Source organism: Phocoena sinus, chromosome 5, assembly GCF_008692025.1.
Source record: "Phocoena sinus isolate mPhoSin1 chromosome 5, mPhoSin1.pri, whole genome shotgun sequence".
NCBI classification, from domain to species: Eukaryota; Metazoa; Chordata; class Mammalia; order Artiodactyla; family Phocoenidae; genus Phocoena; species Phocoena sinus.
This window is the reverse complement of record NC_045767.1, coordinates 130544737-130569910: the sequence shown is the minus strand read 5'-3', so window position 1 is coordinate 130569910 and position 25174 is coordinate 130544737. Positions and strand designations below refer to the sequence as shown.

At 37.3% G+C, this 25174-nt stretch overlaps 1 protein-coding gene and 1 pseudogene across 2 annotated transcripts in view; one reads left to right on the top strand and one right to left on the bottom strand.

The window, feature by feature from the left end:
- The window catches only part of MMRN1 (multimerin 1), a 70651-nt gene extending 46291 nt beyond the window's left edge, over positions 1 to 24360 (top strand). For both annotated transcript variants that reach the window (XM_032633478.1, XM_032633477.1), the window contains 3 exons: positions 6547 to 8532; positions 22116 to 22268; positions 23488 to 24360. In XM_032633478.1, the coding sequence (XP_032489369.1) occupies positions 6547 to 8532; positions 22116 to 22268; positions 23488 to 23909 (2561 nt within the window). In that variant the 3' untranslated portion in view covers positions 23910 to 24360. The remainder of the gene's footprint in view (positions 1 to 6546; positions 8533 to 22115; positions 22269 to 23487) is intronic.
- Positions 3412 to 4236, bottom strand: LOC116754647 (annotated as a pseudogene).
- Positions 24361 to 25174: the final 814 nt, after the last annotated feature.

Genomic DNA, 25174 nt, shown 5'->3' with positions numbered 1-25174 from the left:
AAAGGTGATTTCCATATCCTTTACCAGTACAGAGCCATCATGATTTTTTTTAATCATGTAAATTATTGGTGCTATTAACCAACTGAAAGACTCCGTCCTACGTTTCTGGCATGCTCCCTATGGCTAAAACTTACCCATGGCAAGCATGAGAGAGGAATCTATTTTCCCTGAAGTAAGCATGAGAAAGAAGTGAAGTAGGAACAGTACATAATTGACTGTAACCACAGTAATGAAATTTGTCTAGCAAAATTTGGTTATCATAGCCTGAGTGAATTAGGCCTGTCAACAGCTTTTTGTGAACCTACTAACAAAAATTCCGACCCAGACATGAGAAAAAATACACACAGCAACAACAACAACAGTATTCCCTCTTCAACAGGACAGTTAATCATTTACTGAGCACAATCAATTAGGAGAACCAGATGGCTTGCAGTTAATGAATGTTTATACAGGAAACAAAAACTAAATTCACCCCCAAGGCACTGTGTCTTCCTGAAACCACCACCCCTTCTCGCGCTTACTCTACATCCAAGTTGAGAAGCAGTGCTTCATCTGCTAGTAGCCAGAGAAACTGTTCAAAATCAAATGCCCCAACACCTTAAGAAGTGTCTGAATCTTATGGATAGGCCATGCATTCACAACCACAGAAGGGACACGCCCAGGTGTCTGATAATCAAATATGTCTGTTGTTACCAAATACGATATCAAATCGTTTAGGAAGTAGAAGCACTTGGCTGATGTGCCCACTCATACACTGACATAAAGCACTTTGATGTATCTTTGCAAAATCAGATTCTTGCACAGTTGTTTCTTTAGTAACAAATTATAGAAATATTATCTGAAAAGCTTGTTTTCCTGAAACGAGCTTTTAAGCTAATAATCTGTTTGATTCCTTTTCAGACACTGCTGTGATTTTTACCCTGTGCCCAATGTAGTCTTCCACTGAAGGTTTTTTTTTTTCTCCTTTTTTACTTCCATTAAATACGTCGGTAAATCAGCAGTTGCATTCTGTTACCACGATCGTTATGTCGGGAGAGGAGGAAAGGGGGGAAAAAGGCAAATGCTTTCTTAGAAGCCAAAAAAGAAAAAAAGATACCCTCCCTCTTAAAAATAATTATCAGAAGAAAAAAATGAAGAGCTGGGAAATAAAAACTAAGATTCCCTAAGCCCAACAGAGCTCAAATGAAAGCAGAAGAGCTAATAGATAGTAGAAGGAAGGCAGCAGGTAGGCCCAGAAGCTAAGGCCAATCCTGTTCCTAAGGGGGGCAGTGGGGGGAGAAGAAGCCTGGAGAAATGGTTTCCCAGCCCCAAGGCAATGAAACATCTTTGCTACTGCTCCATGGGGAAAACTACACAGAGAAAGAGCTTCATTTCTAAGAAACTTAAGGGAGCCGGCGTAGTTCTTCCACTCGTAAGGATGCACTGGCTGCTTTGGGGGGCTAGTGGGTACTGGGAAAAGGAGGGGGAAATGTGTACATATTTCAGGGCCACGGGAACTAAGGCTGTCCCTGGTAAAGGAAGAGAATTTAGGTGTAGGTGGAAGAACCTAAGCTGGGTCCTTCAGAATCTCAGCTTCATGGATTTCTCAGCTTCTCTGGGACAGGAGGCAGTCTGCAAGCCAAAAGGGCAGAAAGGTTCCAATCCTAGGTCACTATGGCTTCTCCTATCTTATTTCCTCCAATTTCCTCAAAACCCTGGGCTAAAACAAGAAGGGATTTAGAGTTCTCTCTTGCCTTGATGGCTTCCCAAAGACATCTTAAAATACCTGATGAGGGAGGTGAAGAGAGACTAGAGATTTAGAAAGGACCAACATCCTCTGGTGATGTGAGATAGTTGTGAGGGACCCTCAGTGCCAGTCGTTCCCTGTCCACAGGAACAGGTGTCATGGTACTAGGGGGCCACAAGTAGGCCTCTGTGGTACTACCCTCCTAGTGGTATGCGGATTAAACCACTGGTTGCATGGGGGATGGGTTTGGGGGGTAAGCATGGAGGCACCAAACCGAAGATACTAACAAAGGAGAAAAGAAATAGAGCCTGATGGGAGGTGGGGGGCAGAACAGACTGCACAGTGGGAATAAAGATCATACCTATTTACAGGGAAGTAGAAAAGACATGGTAATAGGTGGATCAAATTGAATGGGAACCCTGGGAAAGGACAGAAAACTCTTCCATCTTGCTGACTCCTTTTCACTCCCCTACAATGGCCTGTGCTATCCTGAGACTGCTCTCCAGCTGCTCAGTTAATTCCTCAGGAAAGATAAACCTACACCCAAGAGTTAGGCTGACCAGAACATAGGTGAAGTAAGAATCAGAGTTGGAGGAAGCTAGCAATGGAGATTGGGCTTGAGTAGCCGCCACCGGTACTGTTCTCTACAGCCCCTCCCCAAACCTCATATACACCTCGGATTCCACTTAATTAAAAAGTTAAGAGGGCAGGTAAATCAATCAAGACCCCCATAAAACAGTATCACAACTGAACTACCATCAGTTAAAGTACAAACTGCAGGGGGGATATAGTGTCTGGGGCTGAGGCCATCTGAGCGCCAGAGAGAAAAATATGCATATGTGTAAGTCAGAGGCTGGTCCCTCCCTTTAGATCACCGTAGAGCCAAAGATGCACGCAGCCAGTGAAGATTCTTTGGAGGACTCTGGGGTCCAGAATCTCCCCCACTATGGGGGAGAAGCTACCTAAGAGGCTGCGTGAGGGGAAAGTAAGCCTTGGAAGAGTTCCTGAGCCACAGATGACACTGCATCTCCACCTCTGCCCAGTTAGCTAACAACAAGACTCCAATCTGGTGCCGGAGAGCTTGCCTTCCCATTCTCACCTCTACCTAGAAACACCCTCCACAAGGCCAACTCAGTGTTTTCAAATATGAGAAACTCCAGCCAAATAAAAACAAAAAGGAAATGTTTCCTTACTCCCCTCTGCTCTGAGGCTTACTTTCCCCCAGGGCCCCTAATGTGACTGAACTGCAAACCTCCTTCCTCACTTCCTGGGTTCACTACCTTCTCCATCCCGGGGAGGAGAAGAAAAAGAAGATCAAGAACAGAGACTGACCAAAAGCAGAAGGGGAAGGGGCAGGAGACAAAAAAGAGTTTTCTGAAAACATGGGGAGGAGGAGGAAAGATAAGTAGGTCACTGTCTTGCACCTATAATACAAAGTGAAGAAAGTTTGATTTGGAAGCTAAGTCCTGGGGGATCTGCCCCCCAAGCCCCAGAGCAGGGGTAGGAGGCCAGTGGCAGCAGCTGCCTGGTGGTGTTTCTGAAGTGTTACAAAGTGCCAAGAGGCAGCCCTTGGGAGCCAGGGCCCAGTGTGCTGTTACCGTAGGGGCTGAGTGCTAAGCGGTGGGGATGGAGGTTATTTCTGGGCTCTCGCGCTAGCTCCATACTTGTTTGCTGCTAGCCACCCCTCAGTTGCTACAACACTGGCTCTTGGTCTGCTGGGACTGCTCATGGAGATCCACACCCTGGCTTCGGCCTGCTGCACCCCCCAGATCCTGGGGTTCACTCTTCGGCAACCTCTTAGCTATCGCCAGGAAGAGATCGTTCAGGTTCACAGCTGTCTTGGCTGAAGTCTCCATAAACAGTAAGCTGTTGTCATCTGCCTACGCCTGGACCTCTTCGTTCTCTGCCATGCGCTTGTTGGCCAGGTCAGCTTTGTTCCCCGCCAGGGCAATAACGATGCTAGGACTGGCCTGTCGCTGTAGTTCCTTTATCCATGTCTTTGCTCAGGCGAAGGTTTCCCGATTAGTAATGTCATAAACCACAGCTGCAGCTTGGGCACCTCTGTAGTACATGGGGGCCGAGCTATGGTATCGCTCCTGCCCAGCTGTGTCCCAGATCTCAAACTTGACTGTTGTGGCCTCTAGACAAACCGACTGGGTGAGGAAGGCTGCTCCAGTGATGCTCTCCCGGTACTTGTGGGACTGCCCTTCGACAAAACGTAATTCCAGGCCAGACTTCCCCACTGCAGACTCACCCAGCAGGACCAATTTGAGCTGACGTATTTTGCTGGCCTGGGGCTGCCCACTGGGCCTGGCTGTGCTTCCGCTAGTCGTGGCTAGACTATGAGAGTGGGAAAGGGTGGAGGGAGGGGGATGCCACAAAGCGGCAGAGGGGGGAGAGGGGAGGGGAGGGGGGAGGGGGAGGGGAGGGGACTTCCAGGCTTCAACAGTCCTGGGGCTCCGTTTCCCCCCGTAGGGCCCAAGCCTGTGTTGAACAGACAAACAGCTGCAGCTCAGTCAAACCCTCCTGCCTCTCCTCCTCCCCTCCCTGGGGCAGGGCCCCCGGGCTCCACTGAAGTTTTATAGCATGAGAGTACCTTCTAATTTTTACTTTGATTGTTTACTTTTTTCCTAATTAATTTGATCAAGATTCTGTACTGAATTTTACCTATTACAGTGTTTCTGCTTATTTTCATTCTTTTTCTGACTCTCAGATCATGTAGTTTTTCCCTTACTGAAGTTAAAATCTGTTGTTGTTGTACACAATTAATTAATTGAATTACGCTTAAGTTCTATTTTACCTTGTCAGTCTTGAAAAACATTTTAAGCCAGAATTATGAGGTTATAAATCCTAGGGAAGTCTGATTCCTAACCTTAATTATTTTATTGTGTTTCATCTAGCTGTTTTTGTCATGAGAATTAAAGACAATTTTAACCCATAGGAAATGACTAAATGATCCTGTGGAAAGTGCAATAAAAATAACTTTGCTATTAAGTAGTGCCTTACACTCAGTGAAGCTAGTATATTCTAAGTATAAGAAATCTAATTTTCCAAATTTCATTTTCTGTGTAGCATCTAGAATGTACTCAGTGAAGATTTGTTGTATAAATGAGTGACATGTCAAATGCTAAGTAAAATTTAGAAAATACTTTAAAACTCTTCTTGGTATGATTATGCATGTTAGTAAATGCAAAGGTTAGGACTGTTTCAGTATAATTTATCTTAACTGCAGCTATATAATCTTTTCTAAGCCTTTCCTTAGTACTTTGGTGCTGTGTGTCACTGATTACTATTTCATGCTTCACATGCTTTTATTATTTTTTTCTATTACATACAAGTTGATTTTCACTTACTTATAGTTTTTAGACTTTTAAGTTTATATCAGTTTCCACTAGGTTTAGAAATGTAAAATAAATTTTTGTACTCTGGAAATCCTAGACCCTAAAGATCAATTAAAAACATGCATCTTTAAGGTCTAGGATTTCCAAGGAAGTATTTATCCATTCACAGCTTTGTCTTTGTACCACATTAATTAGTATCAAGACCCTCAAGCAATATATCATTCTATTTGGTATAATTGCTCTTTCACAATATGTTTTATGGAGGTCTCTCAAGCAACTTAAATACTTTTTAAAACTTGCTTACAAAATACAGACATGTAGAGGCCACAGCAGTGAAAGTCCCGAGTACCGCAAAAAAAAAAAAAAAAAATTAATGTCATATTATGAGAGTCAATGTGTATCTTAAATTTCTCTCATTTGACTTAGTTTTGTGATCCTCAAACCTCTCATTATTTTTATTTTATTGTTATTATGAACTATTGTTCAGTCTTGTGATTATTACTTCATATAGTTCCTCCTCTGGGAACCTCATTAAATTTCGTCTCTGCAGTCAATATATTAAATTTTTTGTTTTTTCTTGCGGTACGCGGGCCCCTCACCGCTGTGGCCTCTCCCGTTGCGGAGCACAGGCTCCGGACGCGCAGGCTCAGCGGCCGTGGCTCACGGGCCCAGCCGCTCCGCGGCACGTGGGATCTTCCCGGACCGGGGCACAAACCCGTGTCCCCTGCATCGGCAGGCGGACTCTCAACCACTGCGCCACCAGGGAAGCCCAATATATTAAATTTTATAAGCTCGAAACACAAGTTCTGAAACCTAATTACAGTTGACCCTTGATCAACATAGGTTTGAGCCTCCTGGGTCCACTTACATAAGCAGACTTTTTTCAATGAAATACTACAGTGCTACACAATCCACAGTCGGTTGGTTGAATCTAAGGATGTGGAACTGTGGATTCAGAGGAATCTTGGATGTAACGGAGGGCCAGCTATAAATTATATGTGGAGTTTTAGCTGTGCAGAGGGTCGGCACTCCATTCCCTGCATTGTTCAAGGGTCAACTGTACTAGAAACCTAATAAACAGTCATGAGCTAACATCAGGTATTATTTACTAAGGCAGAAAGCCCCAAACCATTTATTTTTATACAAGACTAAGGCTAGAATCATTGCATACAAGGGTGTATTAACTGAAGTCGGCAGTAGTTCCTTTATGCCTTTGTCCAGAGAATCTTAGTTCTATGATTCTAGCGTGTTCCCGGCAACTGATTTTTTCCCCTCAGACTTATCAGTTAAGAGGGTGACCACCTTATATGAACTCTAGTAATTTTTTAAAAATTTCATAAGTAAATGTAGTCAAGAGATATTTTTATTATTTCATGTCATTAATGTTTAGTCTCAAACTTTTATCTTTTTAGAGCTATCTAAAGTTTACATTATTAAAATCATGTATCATTTATTGTTGTTTATTATTTCTTTCTCCAGGTCTAAAATCCAAAAGCATTAATGATCTGGTGAAAGATATAGTAAGAGAACAATTTAAAATTTTTCAAAATGACATGCAGGAGACCATAGTGCAGCTCTTCAAGACTGTATCAACTCTCTCAGAGGACCTTGAAAACACCAGACAGATAATTCGACAAGTTAATGAAACCGTGGTTTCAGTAGCGGTCCAGCAAAAGTCTGTTTTAATGCAAGAAAATAGGCCCACTTCGACTGATATACTGGATCTAAAAAATCGCATTGTGAATGTAAGACAAGAAATGACTTTTACATGTGAGAAGCCTATTAAAGAACTAGAAGCAAAGCAGACTCATTTAGAAGGTGCTCTAGAACAGGAGCGCTCAAGGAGCATTCTGTATCATGAATCCCTCAACAAGACCCTTTCTAAAATGAAGGACGTGCAGGAGCATCTTTTATCAACTGAACAAGTATCAAATCAGAAGAGTGTTCCAGCCGCTGGATCAGTTAGCAGTAACGTCACTGAATACATGTCTACTCTACATGAGACTATAAAGAAGCAGGGTTTGATGCTGCTGCATATGTTCGATGATTTGCACACCCAAGATAGCAAGATTAACAATCTCACCCTTGCTTTGGAGATGGAGAAAGAATCTGTCAGGGAGGAATGTGAACACATGTTATCCAAATGCAGAGATGATTTTAAATTTCAAATTAAGGACACCGAAGAGAATTTACAAGTTTTAAACCAAACATTGGTTGAGGTTCTCTTTCCAATGGACAATAAGATGGATAAAATGAATGAGCAACTAAATGATTTGACTTACGATATGGAGATTCTTCAACCCTTGCTCGAGCAGGGAGCATCCTTTAGAGAGACAATGACATATGAGCAACCAAAAGAAGTAGTAGCTACAAAGAAAAAAGTGGAAAATCTGATTACTGCTGTTAGCAGTCTAAATTTGCTTATCAAAGAACTTACAAAAAGATACAACTTACTTAGAAATGAAGTACAGAGTCGTGGGGATTCCTTAGACAGACGTATCAATGAACATGCCTTAGAAATGGAAGATGGTCTAAATAAGACGATAACTATTATAAACAATGCCATTGACTTCATTCACGATAACTACATGCTAAAAGAGACTTTAGATACAACAAAGTATAATCCTGAAGTCCATCACAAATGTATCCAAAATATGGAGACTATTTTGACATTTATTTCTCAATTCCAACGTTTGAATGATTCTATTGAGATTTTGGTCAATGACAATCAGAGATATAACTTTGTTCTGCAAGTTGCCAAGGCCCTTGCATATATTCCTAAAGATAAAAAACTAAGTCTGTCCAACTTTCAAAAGATTTCTCAAATGATCAATGAAACCAGTTCCCAAGTGATAAAATACCAGCAAATTATGAGTCATTTGGAGGAAAAAATACTCTCAGCCACAAACATTTCCAAAAATTTTGAAACTCGGTTGCAAGGTATTGAGTCTAAAGTGACCAAGACGCTCATACCTTATTATGTTTCACTAAAAAAAGGCTTTGTAGCTACAAATGAGAGAGACCAGGCTCTACAACTGCAGGTACTAAATTCCAGATTTAAAGCACTGGAAGCAAAATCCATTCATCTTTCCATTAATTTCTCTTTACTTAACAAGACTCTCTATGAAGCTTTAACAATATGTCATGATGCTTCTACAAGTATATCAGAACTGAATGCTACCATACCCAAGATAAAAGGTTCCGTACCAGATACTCAGCTTCTTCAGAAAGGTCTGACAGAATTTGTGGAATCAGTGATTGAAATAAAAACTCAAATTGCCCTATCTAATTTAACTCGGTATATAAATCAATCATTGTCTGGTAGTCTTGCAAATATTGTCAAGTCACAGAAGCAAATAAAACCATTGCTGAAGAAACCCAATACACTTAAAAAACCAACAGTGAATCTGACCACTGTCCTGATGGGCCGGACCCAAAGAAACACAGACAACATTCTACTTCCTGGTAAGCTATTGTTAAAAAATAACTTTTAATCTCTTTTCCTATTTAAGTGGTATTTAGTAGGTCTGTATGGTTTAGCAAGACCATAAGATATAAAGAGCACTTACTTAAACTTGAGTAAATAGTTAAGAAATTCAAAGATCCCTGATATATTATTTGAAGCTGATTTTATCCTATATAAAGCAGGCATCAATACAAAACAACTGTTTATAGTGTAAATATTTTTCTACATATTTCTTAACTTTTTTTCTGACAAGACCCCTATAAAACAATCAAGTTTGCCCTTGTAGAACATTTTTCTTTACATGTGTAATTAAAGGAAGCTATTAGACAATGAGCTCCCTGATGGGTAAGACCAGATTGTATCCCATTCATTCTGGTGTTACCTGGCGAAGTGTCAGTATGCAATAGGAACTCAGTGAATATCTGTTGAACGACTGTCTGGCTGAGTGAAGGTACAGTGAGCAGGTATTCAGTTTGGGCAGATCACAGAAGGTCTTGAATGACAAGCTAAGTATCTTAGTCCCTTTGGGCTGCTTTAAAAAAACGCCAGACTGGGTAGCTTAGAAACAACAGAGATTCATTTCTCGACGTTTTAGAGACTGGAAAGTCCAAAATCAGGGTGCCGACATGGTCACATTCTGGTGAGGGTCCTCTTCCCGGTTCACTTGGTTCCAGTAATTGCATGCTGTGTCCTCACATGGCAGAAGGGGTGAGGGAGCTCTGGGAACACTAATCCCATTCATGAGGGCTCCATCCTTATCTCCTAACCACCTCCAAAGGCCCCACCTCCTAATCTCAGCAACTCTGGAAGTTACGATATCAACATATAAATTTTGGGGAGATACATTCAAGGCATGTAGACATGATTTTGTAAAGAGCGGTCTTTGAAAATTTCAAGCAGAGCATTGGGTATGGTGAGAACTGTGTCTCAGAAGCACGAAGCTAGCAGTAGTGTGTAGCATGACTACAAAGAAGAAATCAGAGATACCAGTTAGGACACTATTGGCAAGATCAGTGAAAGCCAGATCTTAAGAAGAGGTAGTTGCATCAGAGGAGATGAGTATGAATAGTGTCATGAAAGTAATATCAACAGAAACAGAAAGATTGTGGGAAAATTAATGGTCTAAGGAACAACAAATCATGATTCTGGTCCTAGTTATTTCTGTATGTTTCTGTGCAGCCTTGAGTAATTCCCCTCTCTGGGTCTCGGCTTCTTCCTTTTATGAGATGGGATTGCAGTAGGTATTTTTCTGAGCTCATTAGTAGAAATATGTTGCAGACTGGATTGCTGTAAAAAAAAACATGAGCTTTTCACAGCCCGAATACACTACACAGCACTTGGGGAGGGGAGAGATCTAGAATATTCTGCGGTTTTGCATTTGGGAAATGAGAGGGTAGAAGTACCATGGACAGATGTTGTAAACACCAGAGAAGCATACATTTGGGAGGAAAGAGGAACTTAGTGTAGTGCATATAAACTACTTAATAGTCTCTCTGTATGAAAGAAGTGTTTTATTAAGATGTCTGGCATATGAGTAATATTAAATAATCTTTCCACAATGAAAAGAATAGCTACGGACTCTTATTAAAAGAAATACAGTGAACCTCTCATATGAGTCTGCTGTTAAAATATACACTCATTTGGATGAATTTTGAATTTTATTGCTTTTTCATTACAAAAGGGTAATCATTATCCTAGCTTAACATGACCCTTCATGTTTAATCTCTGAATGTTCAGAGAATACAAAAAATCACAGAATAATACAAAGTTGAGTTGTCTCTTGACTATTTAAGCTATTGCATTTATTTATGACTCCTTCCAAATTAATCTGACCCAGGAGGACTAATCTTACCATGTGGGATCACAGAACAAATTATTTAGGCTTACATGTTTCCAAGAGAAAAGTAGCATTTCAGTACAAGATGTTCTTACAATAATCATTTTAGGAAAAATATTGAGTTGTTCTTTCTCCAAACTACTTTAATCCTTGGTCCTCTTGTGGACACTGCAAATGAGTTTCAGTTAAACTCTGCAGGATATGTGATCATACACCAGGCAAACTGGGTCATTCTTTTTTCCTTAAACCAAAAAGTACCCGTATCTCTACAGTAAGTATAAATTTAAATAGCTTCAAAATTAATTGAGTTAAGAGACTCAGTAGAACATAAGAACTAATAAACTTTCAGAGTAGAAAGAATGCATGTTAGGAGCTTATAAAAATTGCATTGAGACATTTACATCAAGTTGACTCAATATTGGGCTTAATGGGCTAATAATTAACTTAGTACTGATTCTCTTTTTAATGATGCCTTGATCTAATTGTTTCTTGTTCCTTTATTTACTGTAAGTAGAATTTTTATAGGCCTCAAGTTAATAATTAATTAAAAGTTCTTTATTTTATCTTTGTAAAGATAACCCATAATGATATCAGGGCAATAAAGGTATATTGGCCTAATTTCATATGTGGGGCAGATACATTCACTGTACCGCAGGATCAGCAACAAAAATGTGTGAGGCCCTTTCAAGTATATGCGTAGATACGCGTGCTCTTTAAGCAGGCTCTGCTTCTATGGGTCATAAAACTGACGGTATTCATTGAACAGCTGAGCAGGTAAAGCCTATGCAAGATGATGAAACCAGTGGACTCAGGCTAAATTCTCCTCTAAGAATAAACCAATTGCAAAATAAACTACTTCCTTTGATACCAACTGTGAGACACACGGACACACTAGTTAAATTTGGCTGTGCTTCCTTCGGCCTTTGCTATGATACTGTAAATACTGTCTGGCCACATTACTCCCCTACCTAACACCAGAAGGTAATTTATCACGATCTTACAAATCTCACAATAATATTATTCAGATTATAGCCACTATCATTTGCAGAATAAATGCAGTTTGTAGAAAGAAAAAACACAGAAACATAGTTTTTAAAATTTAATCTTTTTTTTTCTTTTTCTAAATTGAAGTATAGTCAATTTATAATATAGTGTTAGTTTCAGGTGTACAGCACAGTGATTCAGTTATATGGTTATACATATATATTCTTTTTTAGATTCTTTTCCCTTATAGGTTACTACAAAATGTTGAGTAGAGTTTCCTGTGCTATACAGTAGGTCCTTGTTGTTTGTCTGGGTTTTTATTTTGTTTTTTTTTAAGATGTTGGGGGTAGGAGTTTATTAATTTATTCAGTTATTTTTGCTGTGTTGGGTCTTCATTTCTGTGCGAGGGCTTTCTCTAGTTGTGGCAAGCGGGGGCCACTCTTCATCGTGGTGCGCGGGCCTCTCACTATCACGGCCTCTCCTGTTGTGGAGCACAGGCTCCATACACGCAGGCTCAGTAGTTGTGGCTCACGGGCCCAGTTGCTCCGCGGCATGTGGGATCCTCCCAGACCAGGGCTCGAACCCGCGTCCCCTGCATTAGCGGGCAGATTCTCAACCACTGCGCCACCAGGGAAGCCCTGTTTGTCTGTTTTATATAGAGTAGTGTGTATATGTTAATCCCAACCTCCTCATTTATCCCCCCTCCCTCCCCCTTTCCCCTTTGGTAACCATAAGTTTGTTTTCTATGTCTGTGAGTCTCTTTCTGTTTAATCTTAATTTTAATAACTGATAACCTCCTTTGAAGCCTAATAATAGTAATACTATAATGATGTAATATTGGACACCATGTATTAACACTTACTACATCCCAGGTACTGTACAAATTATACTACATATGTTCTTTCATTTAACATCTGTGAGGTAGCCGTCATTATTCTTATTTTGAAGGTGAGTAAACTAACCCTCAGAGAGATGGCCTAAGGGATCCTGCCTAAGGTCATGCAACTAGTACGTGATGGAGCCTGACTCCTGGTCTTTTGGACTCAGGGCTCCGCTCAACTACTGTACTGAAGTAGATTGTGAAGTCTATTCACCTGCCTTTCTCTTCCTTCTGCTTGTGTTTGACGAATCATATCTATCTCAGAGTCTGGCCATATCTGAATATTCCGTAGATATTCCCAGGGAGTTTGCTTTCTTGAGGACCCAAACATTACCACTTGTTTCTGCATTGACCAGAAGGAAGTAAAAAGGCTACTTTTCAGTTTAGCTTTTCTGTGTTAATGGCCAGTGGGCAGTTGTCATTGAAAGTTGGCATCAGTTGTTCACCATATCTCCTCTGAGCTGATGCAGTGGGAGGTAACATTCAGAGTTCTCTTCCATATCACTTTCTTCTGAGCCATTCCCACATCCAGTTATGCTAATTATGATTCCTCTCAGGCCAATTCTGATAAACTGTTCTGGTTGAATCTCTAAATATTTGATTTGTTTCTAAACAAAAGTCCAGTAGACACCAAGAGGATTTTATTTCCTCTTTGAAGATTTGTTTGTGGAGCAATTGGCAGATTTGTCCCCACAGAGCAGGTCGGGCTGCTTGCCTTGCAAGAGGAGCTGAATCCTGAATTGAATTGTTGTAACAATGTCAGCGGCATGGCTGACGATGCGCCTTCTGCTCGTGAGACCACTGACTTTTTATTTTAACCGTTCCTCCAGTATTTACCAAGTATATTAACTCTCCTTAATAAACCACTTTTATTCATCACTGTCACTTTAACTACTCTTAAGAAAGACTACGAAAAAAAAAAAAGAAAGAATACATTCTGTAACAGATTTGGCAGTATACCAAATGCAACTTTAAAAATTATCATTTCTGTGAATATAAGCAATTTAAAAGAAAAAATAAGAACCTAGTGAATATTTTACTGTCTTACATCACTTTAAAACCATTTCTAAATTTTGTGACACAGCACAGAGGCAGTTGTGATGACTAAGAAGCACTGAACTTGGAATCAGGAAAACAAAGTTTAAGTCCTCCCTAGCAATGTGTTTATTTGTAAAAGTCATTTATTTTTCTAAAACTTACTTTCCTCATTTATAAAATTAGAATAACATAGCTACCTTACAAAGTTTGAGAATCAAAGAAATCAACTTTCATACAGTATATTATTGAGGTAGTTAGGATTATATGATACAATTTTCTCAGCTATATTCGATGTTTATATTTTATTTTCTCTAAAATTTTCACTTAATATTTGATATGCAATTATTTCCATGTAGCAACGTAATTTAAATGCTCATCGTATTCCATTGTTCCATCTTTAATTTATGTCACTGTGTTTTAAAATCAGCATATGTTGATAAATGAGCTTATGCTTACCACATAATAAATCAAAAAGAACAGGATTAAAAATATAAAGGCTTAAATGTATAAAAATGCATGGGTACTGACAAGCACTAAAAAATATCCACAAAAGTGTAACAAGAGTTTTTTCCAAGGTATTTCAGCTCTTATATGCTTTTCCATATCATAAGAAATAAACATTCTCACATATACCTCAGGATAAGTTGACTTCTATACAAAATATTGAATATAAGCTAATTAAATTTTGAAGGATAGCTACTTGAATTGAGTTTACGATGTGTTCTATAAGGTATCCAAAATGACACACAAGCTTGCTATGCTAGAAGCATTCATGGGGACTCAGCATTTAGTTATACACACAGCTAAGGATTATTATAGTGAATAATAGACGATAGGATCAACAAGGGGGAAAGACCCAGGCGGAGTCTGGAGAAATCCATGCATAGGCTTTCTTATGCTCTCTCCCTCCCATGAGGGGGTGTACTTCTATGTGCTCTGTTTTCCAGTCACCAAAAAATGCAGTCACATGTGTGCAATTTTTCTGCCCAGAGAAGACCATCAGATATTAAGCTCTTCAAGGGTGTTTATTGGGGCTTACACTGCTATAACAATGTACCATAGATAAAGTGGCTTATAGTCATAGAGAAATTCACTTCTCACAGTTTTGAGATCAGGCTGGCATGGTCAGGTTCTGATGAGAGCCCTCTTCTGGATTGCAGACTGTCAACTTCTTGTTTTATTCTCACATGGCAGAAAGGGAAGGAGTGAGAGAGTTCTCTGGGGTCCCTTTTAAAAGGGCACTAATCCTATTCGTGAAGGCACCACCCTAAATACCTAAATGACCTAAATACCTCCCACAGGCCCCACTCCTAGTACCATCACCTGGGGAGTTAGGAATTCCACCTATGAGTTTTTGGGGGACACAAACATTCAGTCCATAATAGGGCTGGTCACGTAGGTACCCTCTGTTGAGCACATACCAAAACTCCATACTCTAAAAGGAAAGTAGACGTTCAGCATAAACCATATAGCTTGTCTGAAGAGTCAGGGCACTGCAAAAGACACTTTTTAAATAGTTAGAGAATAGAGACAAGCCAAGTTCCCAGGCATAGATCAAGGGAAAATCCTTGCAAGTCAGCCTTTCTAAAGGCAGCAGTCTCAGGCCTGTTATATTGACTCTTTTCTGCTCATGATATTAAAGATATTCTTTGTGTCAGAGTTGGTTAGCAAACCTGTCTTCTGGGGACAGCCTCCCCAGTTTGTGTCAATAAAACATATCAGTATTGAAAAGAATATTAACATGAACTAGTTTTGTTCATTGTTCCCTGGGAGAAGAAAAGACTCCCCTAGTTTTCCAGAGGATGCCCCTTTGTATGGAAGGATGACAGTTGAAGAGAGGATGCTGACAAAATTAACAATCCTTTCCTGCTTCATGTCTTGCAATAAAGTGACCATGGTACCTATGGTGAACAGTCAGAAACTCATGCACCTGACACTCACATCTGAACCAAAATTTATGACACATGGTCTGACAATAAAAAGGAAATGGTCACTGCATATGCTGGGATGCGTTTTCTAACAAGAATCACGGGAGCTATTTCTCAACAACAGACTGTTTCTTTGACACCGAAGTTTTGACACCAAATTTGATTATTAACTGGTCTGTAATTAAATACACTGAATCGATGTCTTTCTACCAGTCCCTGCCAACACTATAAGTTCAAAATTGTACATGATAGTATTATTTTGTGCTGTATTGATTATCAAGCATGAAAAAGAATGTGCTGGGATTATTAAATCACAGATTGTGACCATGTGGAACAGCAGTCTGAGTGGACATGATACCCGCATCTTGACAAAAAACTTGCAGCATAAAAAAATAGCTCTGCCGTATATTAACTGCGTATGAAATTTGAAAAACATACCCTAAAAGTTGTAATTGCCAGTTTTACTATACACAGCCTCAAAGTGGATCTGAATGGAAATAATAAGTATTTTCTTATAAATTTAATGTGAATTATTCAAAGCTGTTTATTTTGAATATCATTGTTTTAGGGGAAAATATCACATGGCACTTTGTTGATACTCTGGATTAATGAAAACTCAAGTCTCTTCACCTCTCGAACAAATTACCAGAAAAATTATTACATAGTGTCTGGACAGCTAAAGAAATCAGTGAAAGAAAGTTATTGTGTGTCACTGTGCCAGAGTCATATAGGAATTAAAATACACATCTAACTTTTACAAAAAAGGAAATCAATTTTTACAGTTAATCAACAGTCCTTTAAGAACTCTTTTCTAGGCTTTATAATCCTAAGCAAGCGTTAAATTTAAAATTTTTCATGGACATTTAGATTCGAGAGGCATCAGCACAAATATTGTGCCAATAAAATCAGGTATTGTTATAGATGCTTTGGATACATCATAACATTTTTAAAAAATTCTATCTTCTTGGAGTTTACACTCTAGCAAGGATAGAGAACAAAAACATAAGTAAAAATGTAAATTACATAGTATGTTAAAAGGTGATAAATATTATGCATAAAAGAAAAAGCAGAGAAAGGTAGAGAAGCAGAGTTTTGTGGGATGTGCTGAGTGTGTTGGGAGCCAAGTGCAGTATTATTAAATAAGATGGTGGGATAGGCTTCAACTGTGGGAAAAATAGTGAATTCTGCAGGCAACTGGGGATATAATGGAAACTTTGTTATTTTGTTGTAACAAAAGTTGACAGTGGAAGATGTGCCTATAGAGTAATGTGATATTTGGTTGTTATGTTTTATGTTTTAAAATGTTTTCCATGTGCTTTTGAACACTATGCTGTTATAAAGCTGTTTTGAATGTGAAAGAAAAGAAACATGCCACAGCATATACTAAGCACTAAATGAATGTTATAGGAGTTCATTATCATAAGAGTTTCGTGTCTTATTGAGAACTGGATGTTTGGACAAATCTCATGGAAGAGGTAGCTTTGGGCTGAGCATTTATTCAATCAACCGTTTACACACTGTGTTGAGTATGTTTAAATTCATCCTATTGTTAACAATTAAACATTTCTGAGCAGGAGTATGACATCACCTCGTATGTGCATTATTAAGATTTATTTTGAGTTCTTCCGCGGACCAGTTAGAAAATTATTACAGCAGCCCTGGCTTGAATAGATTAAGACTTCAAATAGTGATAGAGAAAGGAACAAAATGGAAACTAGGAATGTTAGTTAAAAGCGAATATATATTCCGTAGAAAACAGCTAATTGAAAATACAAACTCTTAGAATAAAGAATAACACCAAAGTTTAAATAAAGCATCAGTGATGGGAAGTTGGTCATTCCATTAATGGAAATAGGAAGGTTAAGGAGGAAGTACAGTTGTACACAGGAAGAGAAGTTTATTCTGTGATACATGAGTTTAAAGATCTCTTATCCCTATAGAAATGTCCAGAAGTCATTTACAAATGTAGGTCTGGAACCAAAAGAGGGTTTGTAGATAAAAAGTGGAAATTATTGCACAGAAGTGATATCTGAGGGCAAAGAAGTGAATTAGGTAGCTAAAGAAAAAGAAAAGAACTGAAGACAGAAACACGGAGATTTCCTTTATTTGAAGAGAGCACGGGGGTTGGGGGAGGAGTAATCAGAACCATCAGAACAAGGAAAGTGCGTGATTCTCTGAACTCAAAGTCTTTAAGAAAAAGAAAAAGACAAGAAGACATAGTGATGTAGGAGACCTGTGCAAACAAAATAATAGAAGTAAAAATATTGGGGAGAGGTTTGTTTTTTTATGGTATAATTTACATAGAGTTCAAGTCACTGTTTTTGATGTGCAGTCTATGAATTCGGACGGATGTGTAGTCATGCAATCACCACAACAATGAAGATGAAGTACAGTTCTATCACCCCCCAAAATTCTCTTATGTAACTTTGTAGTCAAACCCTACCTCCACTCCCAGCCACTGGCAACCAGTAATCTGTTTTCTTCCCTTACATTTTCAAAGTGTATTAAATCATACACTGTGTGTAAGCTTTTGAGTCTGGCTTCTTTCACTTAGTATAATATGTTTGAGATCCATCCATGTTGTTGCATATATTCCTCTTCATTACCAAGTAGTAGTCCATTGTGTATGGCTGTACTACAGTTTGTTTACCCATTTAGTAGTTGAAGGATATGTTGGCTGTTTTCAGTTTGAGGTGATTCTGAATAAAGCTGCTATAAACACTCACATAAAGGTTTTTGTGTACACATATGTTTTCATTTCTCTTGAGCTAATATGTACCAGTAGCATAGCTTGGTTGTAAGATAAGTACAGTTTTAACTTTATAAGGACAGGCCAATCACTTGCTATTTCCATGAGTAATGTATGAGAATTCTAATTGCTCCGCAACCTTGTCAGCACTTGGCACTGTCAATTTTGTTTATTTTACCATTTTAATAAGTGTATTACTGTATCTAATTGTGATTTTATTTTGCATTTTCCTAATGACTAACGTTGTTGAGCATATTTCAATATATTTGCCACTTTTCATACTTCTTTTGATTGAAGATTATAAGAAAAAGGCAAAACATGATAACATCAAATAAAAAACATTAAATTTTCTGGGTCATGGCTTAAGATAAATGAGAATAGTTTAATGACAAGGGTTATAGTAAATCATCTGGGACAGGGCTACTTCATTTGGTAAAGATTGCTGATATGATTAAATGAGCTTTAAATTATATTTGAAAGGTTGAGAAAAAAGATTCCAGAAACAATATCAAGAACAACAGATGCGATTTAAAAAGAAGAACAAAAATTAAAACTGACAATTGAAGGAAAAGTAGTAAAGATGGTTGGAGACAATATTGCCATCTGTCTACACACCAATGAACAGAATATGAGTGATTAGAGCAATGAATTTGAAAATTTAATATAAACAACTGTTCACATTTCTAGAAGTTGTTGAAAAGGGACATATGAAGTATTTTTAGCGCAATGGAAGGATAAGTATTATTTGATAGATATAATTTTGATAAATGATGCAACAGAATAGCATTGAAAATTAATGTATCCATTGGTATGAGGGTGAAAACATGTTAGAGAGCATTGGCATCAGGACGAAAGATAAAGAAAAGTTCTAATGTTGTGTGGATACAGTATCTAGAGCAGATACTGGTGGATTTGTATAACGTTTTCCTCTATGTATGACAAAACTCACCCAGAGGCAGTGATAGGTCTCCTCACTAACCTGTTGCAAACTTCATTCTGCCCTAAGCAGAGATCAGAGTTATCTGCTCTCTACAATGTTACTGTTTAAATGAAGAAATAAAAAAATAAAATACTGATGCTAAAATAGAACTAAGCTTTACAAATTTAAAAATAATTTAAATAAGTGATTAAGAAAAAACTTATGTTACATAAAACGTATTATATATGACATGTTAGGGTTACTATAAATAAAAATAGAAGACATCAATATAAAGTGCCCTTTCATTTTATTCATTGAATACCTATTGAATAAGTGCTGAATGAGCGCCAAGAAAGGTTGAGTGGACAGAGTGGTAAATTCAACACAATCCCTCTTCTCACGGAGTTCAGACATTAAGCAAGTAATTAAAATAAAGAATGGTAAATACTGGCAAAGACAGTGCTTTGAAAATGTAAGGAGCTCTTCAGTCAGTTCAAATTTAACATGAATATTTATGAAATATGGAAGTAGGATTAATAGAAAAGTGTAACTTGAGCACGTATTAGGGCACAGAAAGCAAAGATCAGAACAAATTGAGACTTATGAAACATTCCAAGACAGTGGTAAAAGAATTTTAGTCATGTTCAGAGCAGAGAAATGAATATTAAAAGATTAGTTATGCTCTTTGCACAAGATAGTAGAATGTTGAGTTGGCAGAACTTAACTAATTGTACGACCTCCAACAAAGAAAATAAATGGACTGGAAGGAGTTTAAGAGGTTATGGAAGCCCAAGGTAGAAGCTGTGGAAAGTTTGCTTGAAATAATTCTACGTCTCTAGAAAAACATGCCAGTGACATCATAGCATCGAACTCTACATGATGTTTTAGAACATGTGATGAAGGGATAAGAGTATTAGATTAAGGATGAGGTCATCTACTCCATCTTCCATTGATTTGTTCATTCATCTTTAGAAAGGCAATTTAGCACTTCTATATGTCAGGCACTGTGCTAGTCAATAGTGACACAAATTTAAGAAATGGAGGACCTGAGCCCTCACCTCACAAAAGCCCACACTCATTGGAAGTAAGGACAAGTGAGCAATTACAGTAGGGTATGATAAATTCAACAGCACTTCAGAGCATCAGACAACAGATAAGAGAATGCATACAATTAATTCTATCAAAAGGGATGAGGAAAGATGTCAAAAAGAAAATGATGCTTTATTGGAGTCTGATTTTTACTGTTAATTCAAGAAGAAATTGCCTATTGAGCACAAATATGTACAGGAACTTATTATAAAGGTAGCTAACCATTTTTAAAGTATTTTAGTAATAAAGTAAAAAAAATATGAGTCAGATGATATACAAAAGTAGATTTGTAGCTGGTTGCATAATGAAATTCAAATAGTTTCAACTGACAAATCAGTGCCAACCAATCTTTGGTTGTATGTTACAAGGCTCTGCACTTGACACTGATCCATTAAATATTTTTCTCAAAATAGGAATATAGTCAATATTTTATCATAACTTTAAATGGAGTAGTTTGTTAAAATATTGCATCATTATATTGTACACCTGAAACTAATAACATAACACTGTAAATCAACTACACTTCAAAAAACTTTTTTTAATTCTAATTATACAGGCATGCAGTTTGGTCACATTTTATATGAATTCGAATTATTAAATATGAGGTAGAATTATTTAAAATATTTTTAGATCTCACTCTTGAGACAAATGTTAAAACAAATAACCCTAAATTTAAAAATCATCAGTGACCATGATTTGAAATGAGTGAATTGTAAACTGTTTACATTATTTCCACAAGGTGGAGCCATAGTGGTAACTGTGGCTAGTAGTGTATTCTTCCAACCTTCTCTCTCCACATAATTATGAATTATGTTAATAACCATATTCACAACTTGAGGCTTCCTAAATAACTGAAATTATTCTATTCCTAATAAGTGAACTGAAACTTGCCGTCTTCAGCAAATCAAACATATTGGGGATTTACCCCACTCTTTTACTGCTGTCTAATATTCCTTGATGAAAAGATACTATAAATTCATTTAATAAGTCCCTCATCAATGGTCATGTAGGTGTCCTACAATTTTTCACTAGTGCAAGTAATATCATAAAGAACTTTCTTGAATAATTATCTTTGTATACATATGCAAGGGTATCTGGAATATATATTCTGGCCAGGAGAAATTTCTGACTCCAAAGCGAAAGAACCTTTTTAATTCTGTCAAATATGGTCAAATTGTCCTCCTATTCGAAGGTTCCAACAATATAAGCTCTAACCAACATTGTATGAGAATGCCCATTTTCCTTCATATTGCATGATTATTTTGTTTTTAAATGTTGCCACCTGATAAAATGTTGTTGGTGGTAATTTGTTATTCCTTAATTAGTAGTGAGGTTGAATAAGTTTTGAAAATTTTAATGAGCTTTTGTAGTTTTTGTTCAATGATTTGCCAGTTCATATTATTTGCCCACTTTTCACTATTTTTACAGGTTTACATACTTTTTCTTTTGGATTAGTCAGAAGTTTTCATTTGCTATAATTAGTCATTACCTTGTTGTAGCTGTTAAAAAAAAAATAGTTTCTCTTAATCTGGCACTTTGAAATTCAATAATGGGTGGTTTTCATTGCAAATGAGTTTTAATTCTTAGGTGGTCAAATGTCAGGATTTTTCTTTTATGGCCTCTGGGTTTTGTTTATTTTGTTTGTGTTGAAAGAGCTTTCCAAAATTTTAAAGCTCAACAAAGATATTCCTTTTATTCGATTGTAATGCAATCATATATGTTTTTTTCACATTTAGTATTTTTACACACATGGGATTTATATTTTTATGGATATCCAATTAGCTTAGCACCATTTATTGAATAGACTTTTTTTTCTCCAATGATTTGAAATATTACTTTTGTCATGTACTGGTTCCAAATATATATGATTGTGTGTCCAGATAATCTATCTGTTCTACAGTTGACCAAAATCTTAATATTTACCACACATAAATGCAGTGAATCACAGAATTAGTCCCACTTCCAAAAAGCAGGAAAGGGCTTCAGAAGAAGCCGCTCAGGTAGTTCAGAGATTTGCATGAAGTCCCATGATTACATTGGTGGGTGTCCTGGGCCTGGGAATGCATTTTCCTTAATTCTAATTCTGCTGCAAACTATGATTTGAGATCAACAGGAAAACAGGTCACTTTTACCCTCTTTTATCTTGATTCTTTTTCAGTAACAGAGGAGTATTCAGACTGTAGTAGATCCCCATGCCAGAATGGGGGCACATGTATAAATGGAAGAACTAGCTTTATCTGTGCTTGCCGACATCCTTTTACTGGTGACAACTGTACTGTCAAGGTGGTGGAAGAAAATGCTTTAGCTCCAGGTAAGAAAGTACACGCGTCCTTGGATTTGCTCAATGTCATAAAAACATTTTTTGAACTGTTTACGAATGAATGTTTAGACCTGCTTAATCTGGACTCACTTGAGGATTAATTCCTTTTACTTCTCAAATTAAGTGAATAACATACATGATTTTGTCGGGTAAACTCATTGATATACACAAGTTGAAATTGTCAATATTGGTAGAATAGAGGCAGTTTAGTGAAAATTCCCCCCCACCACTTATTTTTTTCCTAGTGCATCTTAAAAGAAAATACATATATATATGTCGAACTAGTATAAACTTTTTCTCCTCAAACAAGTTGTTAAAGAATACATCTTTGATTCATATCAGATCTGATCCTTTAAATGAAGCCATAATAAGTGAATAGCAGTATGTCTTCTATGAAGGTCAAGTTCATAGTGTCATTTTGACTGGCTAAGGGCTGTTAGAACATGCTCAGATGTAATGAGTAGAACAAAGATGCCTTTTTGCCCATTTACTTTCGTAAGTATTGGTTGCTATAGATTTACTTCCAGAATGTACCATTTCTGATTTTTATACAAGAAAATGTGTGCAGGGATTAAAATATATTCTCTTTAAAATGACAGCAAAAAAGTATGTTGCAGATCAGGCTTTTCTTAATAGTGCGCTGCATAATAAAGAGTAAATTTTTTAGTCTGTTTTTAAATCTCAGCCTTTGTAAGTACATTTGGCATTAATTACATAGAAGACTGCTTTTGTCTACTTCTCGATAGTGCATACAATTTCATTGGGTTTCTGTTTTAGCCTCTAGAAACTGTTTGACAAGGTGCTGCAAAAATTGTTTCTGCATCATATCAGCTTTAATTCATGCAAGAGGCTTTAAAACATTCTGACATACCATAATAATCAGAGTGCTTTGAATTCCTTCATCTCTGGAGAGATCAAAGCAACATGCAAATTAATCTCTGAGGCATTTCTATGAGGAAGGTATTGAGTGTTACTACCACCATTCTATCCTGATCTAAATGGAGAAACAGTCTCAGAGAGGCTAAGCAATTTTGGGTAGTTCAGGCAAGAAAAGGGGAAAACACCCAGACACATATGCCCTTGTTAAGTCTGATGAATGACCTTTTTTCTTCTACTAATGCTTTTTGTAACCGAGATAAAATGATAAAGATATAAACAGAACAAGATCAAAACATGAAAATTAACTCTTTCCATTTTTTTCCGCTAACAGATTTTTCAAAAGGATCTTACAGATACGCACCGATGGTGGCATTTTTTGCATCTCATACATATGGAATGACTACACCTGGTCCTATCTTATTTAATAACTTGGATGTCAACTATGGAGCCTCATATACTCCAAGAACTGGAAAATTCAGAATCCCCTATCTTGGGGTGTATGTTTTTAAGTATACCATTGAGTCATTTAGTGCTCATATCTCTGGATTTTTAGTGGTTGATGGAGTAGACAAGCTTGCATTTGAGTCTGAAAGTATTAACAGTGAGATATGCTGTGATAGGGTTTTGACTGGGGATGCCTTATTAGAATTAAATTATGGGCAGGAAGTGTGGTTGCACCTTGTAAAAGGAACAATTCCAGCCAAATTTCCCCCTGCTACTACATTTAGTGGTTACTTATTATACCGTACATAAATTAGTGTGAAAGACAAGACTGTCACCTTTACTGAGAAGCAGCCAGTGTTTTTATTTATCTTTGCATGCACATTTGCTCTGTTTTTGGTTTTTCCACATGAATGAAAACCAACTTCTTTTTTAAATCTGAGTAAGGCTGCAAGTTTGTTTATTTCATAAAATTATTTGAATATCTTTTGGACAACCTGTATATGGAGTTCTTGCTCCTAAGGAGATTTAGAGGCATGGAAAACAAAGTGCATTTGTTAGCATAACCATTCCTATTTTTGTCTTTTCATGTTAAGGCATTTCAGTGTAAAAGAAATATTATAAAATGACAATCACTCAATATTGCCAGTCACAGTTGTCTTTTCAATAGAACATTTAACTTTTGTTATTCCCTGTGTACATAAATATATAACATATGTTTCTTAAATTCACAAATTCAAATAAAGTACTCAAAGACCAAGAAGTTTCTTTTAACTTTGATTTTTATTCTTTCCTGTTGAGTTGATTAATTTTACATATTAAAATTTTCATTTGTAATGAGAATTTTTAAAGCTGAATTAGAAACTTAAAATATGCTTAACTATTGTTCCCTTCCTAAACTATATTCAATATCCTGTGATCAACCATAATGAAAAATTTGACAAAAGAATATATATATGTATTACTGGATCACTTTGTTGTAATCCAGAAACTAACACAACATTGTAAATCAACTATACTTCAATAAAATTTTTTTAAAAACTATTGTTCCCTTCCTATAATTAGAGAATAAAGTAGTACTTGACACATTTGAACACTTACACCCAAGTCTAAAAATATAGAAGTGGACATTTTACCTGCCTCCATCATACAATATCTACAGGGGAAAAAAAAACCACTTTTCTCTAATGGGTATCCTGTGGTAACACATGCAGACCTGCCTTATTCTTATAACAGGTGCATATATGCCATGGTGATACTACAATTTATGGATTTATGGGACGCTCCCTCTGCCTTGGTTTTCTTCTAAGCAACTTATACTGATTCCTTACAAAAGCTTTTATAAGGTGGGTATCATTATCATCATTTTTATGGTTGAACAGCGATTGACTAAGGAATGGACCAAGCTTCACAAGTAGGAAGGACTGAGGCAGTATTTAGAATCAGCCATCCTTCTCCAGCATCCACATCCATCCTTTCTGTATGTTACCTCCTAAGATGTACCATAACTGATTTAATAATCTCTTATGAAGGCCATTTGCATTATCTCCAATGTTTCATTATAACAATGTTATTGT